Source organism: Asparagus officinalis, chromosome 7, assembly GCF_001876935.1.
Source record: "Asparagus officinalis chromosome 7, Aspof.V1, whole genome shotgun sequence".
Taxonomy (NCBI): Eukaryota; Viridiplantae; Streptophyta; class Magnoliopsida; order Asparagales; family Asparagaceae; genus Asparagus; species Asparagus officinalis.
The window spans coordinates 126572107-126583578 of record NC_033800.1 but is presented as its reverse complement, the minus strand read 5'-3'; the positions used below and the strand labels follow the sequence as shown (position 1 = coordinate 126583578).

The 11472-nt window shown below is 34.6% G+C and overlaps 1 protein-coding gene across 1 annotated transcript; it reads left to right on the top strand.

Moving 5' to 3' along the window:
- LOC109849973 (serpin-ZXA-like) lies at positions 3170–10891 on the top strand. The gene is made up of 2 exons (XM_020419869.1): positions 3170–3594; positions 9930–10891. Exons 1-2 carry the CDS (start codon positions 3199–3201, stop codon positions 10707–10709), a joined length of 1176 nt encoding a protein of 391 aa, XP_020275458.1. The 5' UTR covers positions 3170–3198; the 3' UTR covers positions 10710–10891.

The following is an 11472-nucleotide window of genomic DNA, read 5'->3' as shown; positions in this document are numbered from 1 at the left end:
CCTCCTCAGGCATCCTATAAATACGCCTCACTAGCCTCATCGCATCACCATGCGGAACGGACTACCTCCTTAGGTATTCTCATCATATTACCATGCGGAATGAACTATCTATTCAGACATCCTGCAATTATGACTTAATGGCCTACTTCAACGGTATACCGATGTACTACCTTAAGAAGTATTGAGCTCTGTCCATCAATGGTATCCATACACACATATATTATTCTAACTAATCATCTCCCCGTCGTGGTAAAAACAATACACACAACTATCCCCTTCCTGAAAGTCCGCGTGTGCCAAGCCTCCATAGGTGTACGTCTATGTCGTATGTGTAAATCATTGTACGTCTGAACCCTATGTTCACGAACAACGTGCAAGAAAAATCATCACAAACAAGACATGATATCGATCGACTGCCCTAGGGCATTAGTCAACCGACGACAAATTCGCATAAACATGCGTAAAAACAAGCTTCAATCGAATAAAGAATTACACAAACTCAGGGTGGGATCAGTCGATCGATGCACAGGGTTCGGTCGACCAACCAGAGTCCAGGACTCAGGTTTGAGTCTCACGAAGTTTAGATAATTTCAACAAAAAGAACTTATAGAACATCATTATGAGATATAAAAACATGTTTACTCATGTGTTTAACATACTAGGGTTTGACTAAACAATTATTTATCATCATAACATGATCTTTGGGGTTTAAAAAATACTTTAAACATAACTAATCAGATTAAGTTTGTACAATTAGGGTTCAAAACCTAATTAGTTCATCATCTTAGCAATTAACCATGGTTCTAAACATCAAATTAATATCTTTTCTTCATTTAGTATTTATATTCACAGATCTACATATCAAACTAGAGTTTTTAATCCACAAGATTATATCACTATTTTGTTTCATGTTCAAGACTCAAGTTCTATACATCGACAATTAGGGTTTAGGCCATGTAAAACAAGAATTATCAATTAATCTGAAAACTAATGATCATGATCATCTATTTTTATCAATTAAAGATTAATTCTATTGATCTCTTCATTGTTTTAAGATTTAACATTAAAACTAGGATTTAAAAATCATCGAATTAAGATATACACATTAGATTAACCAATTATATATATTAAAAACATGAATTTCTATAGGGGATAGGTTTGGAGGAAGATGATCATGCCTCAATACATTGCTAAAAAATCCAAGGGTGCAAGCAAATAGGTTCTCCCTTGCCAAACGCCAACGATATCGCCCTCTTCTCGGTATTTGCTTCACAAAGCTCTCAAAAATATGCTCTAGTTTTTTTTGAGGTGAGAGGGTAGCTACTAGGGTTTAGAAATATGATGTAAAGGGAAATTTTTCATGAAAAACATAGATATATATAGAGGCAAACCCGAAACAAATAAATCTGACCCGAAATAGGAAACCCAGTCAGACTAGGAAAATAGTCTTCAGTATTTTAGCTGTAATATTTTCTTCTGATTTAAGATGATTTGGAAGGCTATTGAAGAGACCTACAACTTTTATCTTTTGAGTTTTTCTAGATTTGAACTGCATCGGCGTGTAATGCATGTATACTCTTAATTAGTCTCAAATCAATTACTATCATGCTCATTCATCATTAAATGATATTTATTATAATATAACTCATTTAATAATATTTACCATAGTATTTTTTAAAAAATTTACTGGGTTTTATAATATAGCTTGTAGTATGGCAACTACACATGTTGTCTAGATAAGACGATTTTTAATTGATCTAAATCTTAATTTGTTAGAAGGACCTATTAATATTTATTGTGATAATCAAGAAGCAATCAACTTAATCAATAGTGGTATGAATAGCTCTAAAGGAAAACACATTGACATCCAGTATCACTATATTCGAGATATTGTAGAAAAGGGAGAAGTTAAAGTGACTTGTATCCCTACTACAGATATGATTGTTGATCCTTTGACAAAAGAAATACCAGGAGAATCTTTTATCAAACATGTAAGTTTGATAGGGCTTAGGAATAAATAAGTCCAAGTAAAATTTTATGAATAATGAAATAAGAGTTACTCTCTATGAATAGTGGGAGTAATGGTAAGACAAAATATCTGATCTTACGGATAGTGGGAGGTATGTCACTTGGTTAATTTGGTCAAGTGGGAGATGTTACATTGATTCGGTCTTGTGTGACCAAATCAACAGCTGTCATGTTGTGAAAAATGTGGAAAACGTGGGAAATGGGTTGAGAGAAAATCTCTCAGGGGCAGTTATGAGGTGGTGGAGATGATGGGTATGGCCTCTATAAAAGGAGAAATGTTCTCCTTGAAACAATAACAACAACAAAAATGAATCAAACCCTCTACCTATTACCGAAGCCCCCTCAAAGAAATATGTCGTTCTTTCTCTTCTTCTCTGCAGGCGATCATGAAGGAGGACAAGGAGAGGTTGAGAGTGGAGTTGGAAGAGACCAAGGAAGGGGAGAGAGGGATGGATAGGTGTGGCAGAGTTGGAGATGGAAGAAGAAGAGAGGGAGAGAGCAAAGATATAGTTTGAGGAGTAGCACAGAAGGATAATGAACATGAAGAAAAGCAAAATGGTGAGAGGTTGAAGAGGAGTAGCGAGATAAGAGATTGAAGATAATGATACTTTAGGGAGACAAAGAGGAACGAGGTATGGTGAAAAAAAGGAGAGAGGTTGAAGTCAAAGGACAAATTCACACAAGAAATTGATCAAAGAAGGGACGAACAAAAAACCCAAAAAATAAAGTTCAAAGTAATTTTCCCTTTTTCAAAAACAATACCTAATGAAATTAAACTATTATATTAAATCTTTAACCACATTCAAAGATCAGTTTTTTTTAAAAGAATCATTTATATATTTTATTATAAACATCGATCAAGTTCACAGTTAATCTGAAAAGGCGGCTAGTTTCCTAAAAGTTGGTCGATTTTTAAAATTTTATTTCTCATATACATAGCAATGCCAATCAGTGATATTTCTTATGTGAATTGTTAATACCAAGTATATAAGAGATTGTTTTTAAAAATCAATCTACTTTCCCGATTTTTGCAATTAAATTTGAAGTTAGGGGATTTTATACTTATTATAAAGGGGTTTTCCCTATAAACCACATTAAAAATATTATCATTCTTGAAATCGCCTTTTCTTATTCTCCATAAAAATAAAAATAGAAATAAAAAACACAAAAATGGACCTGAGACTGAGAGAATCGATCTCCAACCAAAACGAGTTCGCCCTCCACCTCTCGAAGCACGTGGGGTCCACCGTCGCCGCCGGCGGAAACTTCGTCCTCTCTCCCGCCTCCCTCCACGCGATCCTCGCCCTAATCGCCGCCGGATCAAAGGGCCCCACCCTCGACCAGATCCTCTCGATTCTTCGATCGAAATCCTCCGGCGATCTCAACGCTCTCTCGTCTCAGATCGTTGACGTTGTTCTCGCTGATGGATCGGCCAGTGGTGGGCCCAAGATCAGCGTGGTTAATGGAGTTTGGGTCGATTCGTCGGTTTCTTTGAAGCGTGGGTTCAAGGAGATTGTTGCTTCGAGTTTCAAGGCTGAGGCCCGAGCTGTGGATTTCAAAACCAAGGTGATGATTTTGTTCTTTGTTTAAACCCCCTTTTAAGTGAACATTAGGGTTTAACGACGATGACAATTTATTCTCCACCGATTATTTTTAAGAGGAAGAGCTTTGGTGCAAATTAGTTTAATGATTCTAAGCATGCTAATCCGATCCATAGTAAAGTGGTCGATACACCTGACAATTACTAGTAACAGCTAATTTGGGGGAAATTTTGAGATTCGTAGCACCAAATATTAACATGATATTTTATACTGGGAAGATAAAAACGAAATCAATGAAAGAATAAGCTCATACTCTTTCCAGGCGCGGCCGCCATATCGTCTATACTTGTGCTAATAAATGCAAAGAGGCACCATGGTCAATATCGACTTTCAAACCTTGGTTGTGTCTGTAGATACACAAATCATAAATAAAGTTAGAAGCGGACATTTGTTGGCTATGATGACTATAAAATCATATTTGTGCATAACTGTTCTTTATTGATGGTATGGATCTTTAAAGTAAGTCATAATGATGTAAAAACATTTTTCAATTACATCAAAGGGTGTTGGGTATTGGCCCTCAGCAGCAAAAGACCTTCATATTTGTTTATTACTTTACCAATGTTTTTATCCTTGTTACTTATCATGTATGTATACAAAATTAATGTTCATATTATGAGATTTGCACTTGCATGAAATGGATAAGAAGGCAACAATTTTCAAATAGAGCACTCCACATTAGATCCAGGAGCAAATTTGGATCATGATCTACACCAGTTTAGCGTACATATATCATAGGACTTGAAGATCAACAGGGTGGAACCTTCTGGAAGCAAGTATGCAAGGTTGGGGTTCTGCTGTGATAGGAGATAATTTTCCATCTAAGGAAGCTGATACGCATTAATGTCTTATATAAATTAAAAGAAAAGTCATAACAGTGGACTCTTTATTAAGAAAGTAGAAAAAAGGGAAGTTTGCATTTAAGAAGCTGAGTGCAAAAGGCTAAGCATTCCCCGCCTTGGGTAAAAGTCAATATCACTTTAATACTTGGACCAAACTTTTCATAGTAAAACCCCCTTACACCACAAAAGCATATGCTCGTCATACTACATTTAAAAGAAATTCCCAATTTACCCATGTTTGGCCAACCACTTTTTTGTCATTCATTTTTTACAATCAATCGGATTTGACACTATAGAAGGAAAGAAAAAAAAGTTAGAAGAGTAAGATATTGCATTAATGAGAGTGGGAGATTTGTTTGGTGGGAAGTAAAATTGATTCCCTCCATATTATTACCATTAATTTGGGAATTCTCATTCATAATCATTTCCCTCTTCCCTTGTCTTTAACTTTTCCTCTTAACTTCACTCATAAGTTCTTCAATGACAAAATGGTTGGATTTTCTGATGTGTATGTCTTCATCAAAAATCAATATTGTCTTTATTAAAGTCGGCCTCACATTTGATGTGTGTGGCTTCATAAAAAATCAATGATGCCTTTATTAAAGTCAGTTTCACAACAAGCCTAGTTGAACTGAAGATACACACCTCAGATAGATTAAAAATACCGTATTATATAGCCATTATCATTATAGGTCTCCCATATTCTCAAAAAGATATTAAATATTATTTTAACTTTCAATAATATTTTTGAAGAAAATTTAGACTCCAATAATTATCCCAAAATAAATACATATGATGCTAACATTTCTATTCAATTGTCGGTACACTCCTATTTTAAATTTATCCTAATCCAAATAGGAATATATTATATACTAAGCAAATGGACAAATTTCAAATTAATAGATAAGGTGTAATCTACTCGGACTTATGACTTCTATTCCAACTCTAACTAGTACGAGAGCAATCGATACTCTATATTAGTACACCATTACCCCTAAAATACAACATGTATTCAATGTTGTTCTCATCTAGCTTTCTTTTGTTCATCTTCATTTATCGACCTTCGCATATAAATTGATCAGCTATTTCTACCCTTAAAATTTTGGATTTCTTTTGACAAGCTTTAAGATCCATCACCTTGTATATCAATGAAAGTTACAGAATTTGCATAGAATTATAGTTATAGAATCTCATGTCTATTTATATCAGTGTTTCAACATCATAAACCATCTGATTTTAGCGTAATATGAACAAATGACATGAAAGGTGGTCATATATTACAATTTATTAAGAATGAAATATTTAATGACTAAGTACCACAGACGGTAAAGCTTTATCACAGTTAATGATTAAGAGTTAGGGAATGACGATATATCACAGATAATTAGTAAGCATCAAGAAATAAAGCTTTGAGACAATTAATATTTAAGAGTCACATGCAATTGTAATATATCATAAATAACAAATAATTATCTCACAAAATACAAATTTATCACATTTAATTACTAAGTGTCACAATTAATTTTAATATATCACATATAATAAATAAACACCATAGGTAAGGAAGATATGCCACATGAAATTCAGAAATAACTACTTGTATACTTTTAGCCCACTTTTCTTTTTTAACTCTCTTCTTTCTTGGAGCGGTTTCAATGTCTGATTTCTCCTCTTCTTCTTCGCCTTCTCTCAGCCCATAACAAAGAGAGGCTATTCGCATTTTTCAAAGCACCACCTTGAGATCCAAATTAAGACAATTGCTAAATGTAGTAATCATGAGAACTTGTATATGATTGTGTTTTCTCGTATTTCTTGTTACATAATTATGTTATAATCTGGTTGTGTCTGATTTCAATATATGGTTAAAGGGTTCACACTTTTGGCTCCCACTAAACCCTCTATTCATCGTTAAAACTACTGAATTTATAAGAAAACATCAATCAAAATATTTCTCAACCCATCAGAAGTAAATAATTAATAAGAAAATCCATACACCCTGAGAAAAATATGTAGCTTTGTAGCAAACAATATTTTCCGTCTAACGCTCACTTATCCTTCGACTACCTTTTTGATATGTATCAAAATTTTAACAAAAAATTGACAAAAAGTAACTCTAGTCTAATTGAGCACCCTTTGTTTTAGAGAGAAAATATTGATAAGTAGTAAAAACCCAAATTTCTCCATTTTCTCATCATGCCACTTCAGCCTCTATTGCAACTGATCGTGATTGAGTCTGACAAAATTTTCTCAATGTTTCTTAATTATTTATTACATATGTATTTTACATGTGACATTTGTTATTTACATGCGACATGAATTCTTTAATTGTGAACTTTGATGTTCCATGTGACATTTGACGATTACTTGTGACATTTATTTTGTTTCTGTGATATGTATATAATACGTGTGACATTTTTACATATAGTGTTGTTGCCTTTGTTATTTGTGACATTAAGTTAAACGTTACATCTACTTCTTATTTGTGATATTAACCCATTAAATGTTAAATTTTGTTTATTACTCCTAAATTTTTGCTAATATATGTCATATTTATTTGTTTTATTGTGTCAATTTAAAATCTAGATGTAACAGATAAGAAGAAAATGCAATAAATAAACCGTGAGAATATTGCATGTAAGACGCACAAGTTACAAATATCCTAATTCCAAATTCTGGTACAACTCCATGTTTTTTAGTTGTTTGGCTTAGATAACTTCACACTTTTGTTGTAAAATGAAAAATAAAAAAAATTGTCAATTTTTTGTCTAAAAGACAGTTATGAAGACCTATCAAATCAAGTATATGCAAAAATTGAAAGTATTATCAGATCACTACTAGATAACTAATAACATTTCGTAGATGCTAAGGCAAAACCCCCATTTATATGTTGTGCTTCCTACTTAGCTTCCCTTTTCTTCTATGTTGCTGCTTTTCTTTCTTCAAATTCACTTATCATTTTTAGCTTCTTCTTCCCTATATCACATACATTTTCAGTAATGATTTAGATTGCTTGTTTCCTCCCTATGCCAAATACTACTACTTGATTATAAAACCGATTATAAAACCCTCAGCCTCCTCATCCTCTTGATTCCTATTCACTATCACAAAATAAAATCCTAGTATTCTAATAGAGCAAGACTCATCTCCTCCAGCAGTGCTCGAGATCTTAGCATTTGACATTGATAAATTCGATTTGCCGAAATCATCCATTGCCTCTGCCGCCTACTCCACCACGATAATGAACGAGAATGACTCCCCTGACGATATCATGTTCTTAGATCCAATATTACTACCTTTCAAAATTTCAACAAAAAGAAAGAAAGAAAATTGAATCTCACCATTATCTCTCAATCTCTTAGTTCGAGCTCAACTGTTACATTATTCCTTTTTTGATCTGTCAATTATTTAAAAAAGAAGAGCAGGATCACTCTTTTTAAACACTCACTACTAAATTTCTAAATAATTATTACGATAATAAAAAAAACTACATAAAAAGATTAGGTGTTAATGTTCTGCAGAGAGAAACTAAATATAGAAAATTGGAAGCAAGAAGAAAGAGGAGAGTATATTATTTTGGACTTGAGAAGAGAAGGAGAAGAAGAATACAAATGGAGAAGAAAGAGAGGAAGGGGACAAAAAGGGTAGAATTGGAAAGTAAAAAGGCATATGAGTTGTAAAGGTGTTGTAGGGGGCCAAATGATGATTTGGTTGAGTTTGGGAGGTTTTAAACTTGTCTTCTTTTCTTTGGGAGGTGGATGCATAAGTTTTCACATCCAACGGGCTATCGGCAATTTCCCCCAAAAAATTGGAAATGCATCCATAAGTAAGTGCATTAGCCTTCAACTTCATAGTTTTGGATGCATATACGATATATTACATTGTACATTTGATGTGATACATTAAAGGTGTATCAAACAAGTATTCATCAACCATTCCAGTCTCTAAGTATTGAACATATCAGATATAGGTATCAAAGAAGTTTTACCCCTACATAACACATTTAGAAAGTCTTTTTCTTGAAACATAAACTTTTAGGATCTTGTATTTTTTCTGTTCTAACTCTTCCAAGGTTGTTTGAACCTTATGAAGATACCATATAAAGTTAAAGTTAGAAACTTCATTTTGTAGCTTTTTACCACAATGGATTTAGCGTCTTAGATACACAACCAATTGGAGAGTTCACTAGAACTGGATAATGTTCTTGTTTAATGTAAGAAGTTAAAGTTAGAAACTTCATTTTGAAGCTTTTTATCACAATGGATTTAGCGTCTTTGATACACAACCAAATAGAGAGCTCACTAGAACTGGATAATGTGAGTGCGAATGGAACAATCCCTTGATACGTTTTATCAGTTTATAGTTGGGGTGGATTATTCGTTGCATAGCAATTCATAGATCATGTGAACTGACCTGTAAAGTTGATCTCGATCCAAGTTATCACATCTTTAAACAATGCATCCCTGATGAAAAATCTGGGGAGGAAAAAAATGTGACAGGAAAGAGAACTGAAAGAGGCAAAATAACGTGAGGAGGTATGATGAAAAGCAATCATTGTTCCCCAGTGATGGTATGAAAATCAATCTTATTCTGATTTATGATGACCCTTTACTGATTGGACACTGGGCCCTTAAATAATAGGGCGTTTAGGGTGCAACTGAAGGTGAACATATGCTTTAGAGGAAGAAATCGGGAACGTGAGTTTAAGTTATCCAGCCCTCAGTGATATCCATCGGCAGCTAAATCGTGCATAATTTGATTAATCTACCTCAACGCAGTGCTAGTAGTAATCAAGTATTGTAGAAACTAACATTAGATGTAGGGTCTCCGGATATATTCCCTGTAGTATCGTTGTTTTGATCTTATTACCCCTCTAGTTTTATTTTTCAGATAGACCCCTTGAGTAAAATATTTTTACTCTTTTATCCTGTGAGGTCTATTTGTCAAGAAAACAATTCTCTTTCTCTGAGGGTAAAAGAATCAAAACTGCACTAGGGGTCTGTCTGCAAAATTGGAAGTAAAGGGTTGGAAATAAGGGGGTAGTAAGTTCAAAACAGCTATACTCAGGCGGTCTATCTGCAGTTAACCTTTAAATTTAAGTGTAGAAGTTACCTGACCTACAAATGCAACTCCTACTTCTCAGTTCTCACCCAACAAAATTAAAAGGAGGAAGAAACATGCGTCGTTTTTTAGTAGTTCATGTTTGGCTATCCATTACTTGGTACTACTATGTTATTCCTAGATAGCACAGTGAACAGTAGACCAAACGGAAGCAACTGGTTGTCAATCAATAATTCGATAAATAACTGAAATGATTGACCTTATATTGATTGATTTTCATTTTTCATCATGGTGTTACTGCATATTTATCCATGCTTGTATCTCAACTCGATTGTGATTGTGTGGAAACAAATTGTGCTGATAATAATAACTGTATTGCTTGGATTTGTTGCTTGTATAGGCTGCTGCAGTGGTAAATGATGTAAATTCATGGGTTGAAAATAAGACTGCTGGTCTTATAAAAGAACTGCTACCTGCCAGATCTGTTGACAACAACACCAAGCTTGTTTTAGGTAATGCATTATACTTCAAAGGAGCCTGGGAAATAAAGTTCTACTCCTCAGAAACTGAAGACTCAGACTTCTTCCTACTTGATGGAAGTTCTGTACAAGCGCAGTTCATGACTACTAAAAAGAAGCAATATGTATTCTCCTATGATGATTTCTCGGTCCTCAGGCTCCCCTACAAGCGAGGCAATGACATGAGGCAGTTCTCTATGTGTATTTTCCTACCAAATGCAAAAGATGGATTATGGAACTTATTGGACAAGATGAGTGCTGACCCCAGATTTTTAGATCGCCATTTCCCACGACAAAAGGCCATTGTAGGAAAGTTCAAGTTGCCGAAATTCAAAATCTCATATGGGTTCGAAGCATCTGCAGCTTTAAAAAGTCTGGGTTTGGGTCTGCCTTTCACAATGGAAGGGGATTTGACAGAAATGGTGGATTTACCTCTTTATGTTTCTGCAATCTTTCACAAATCTTTTATCGAAGTTAACGAGCAAGGAACTGAAGCAGCTGGTGCTTCCGCTGCTGTGATGAAGGAAGGGTGTTCGAGGTCCTTGCCTTTGGGTCCTTTCGATTTCGAAGCTGATCATCCGTTTGCTTTTGTAATACGAGAAGACAGGACGGGAGTTGTGTTGTTCACAGGGCACGTGCTTAATCCTTCTTTATCTGGGTAAGTCAATGAATGTATCATCTCACAAGCTAGGCCCTGAGTTTTACAATGACTGCGCATTGCTGTAACAGTACATATGAGCGTATACTGGTATGAACCCGCTTACAATGTGCGTATGTTGTTGTTATAAACCTACTTCAAATGTTTTGCATATTCTTTATAAAAGTCACAGGTATTTTCTTAAAATTTAGCCACATGTTCTGATTAGCATGTGTCGGGCTCCTTTACCCGTGCTTTGTCTCTACTAGATGTGTTATTCAGAACTAATCATTCTGAATATGTTCTCTTGTATAAGGGTGTCCCTGGTGCTCCTATGACGAGAATTTCAGAGATGTATGCAATATTTCACACGTCTGCTCTTTAATTTATTTTCAAGACGCTTCGTGAATTTTGAAAATTTTGCCTGAGTACTATGCTATGTTATAAATACTCTTCAAGCTTATAATCTTAAACGTATGGTAAAGGGAAATGATAGGGGCACACCCCCAACCACATCCCAAACCACACCCCCTCTCTCATATGCTACAGTACATCGGGTCCTGAGAGAAGAAACTCCGGTAACAGGTTAAGTAACAGTTCAGTAGTTCAACGTAACCGTGTCAATGATAGAGTTTTTTCGCCGATGATTGTCAAAATTAAGGTGATTTGGCTTATGTATTTTATCTAGTAAAACAATTAAAATAGGGTCATAGAAGTAATTTTAAGCCCAAGACTGTTGAAATGTGAACAACAGTTGGATTAAAAGGGTAAAATATAAGGTAGATAAT

Excerpts from the sequence above, each read along its gene's own strand:
- LOC109849973 (XM_020419869.1), top strand. The coding sequence starts at position 3,199 with ATGGACCTGAGACTGAGAGAATCGATCTCCAACCAAAACGAGTTCGCC. Across the intron at positions 3,595-9,929 it reads CTGTGGATTTCAAAACCAAG|GCTGCTGCAGTGGTAAATGA; the intron begins GTGATGATTTTG and ends TTGCTTGTATAG.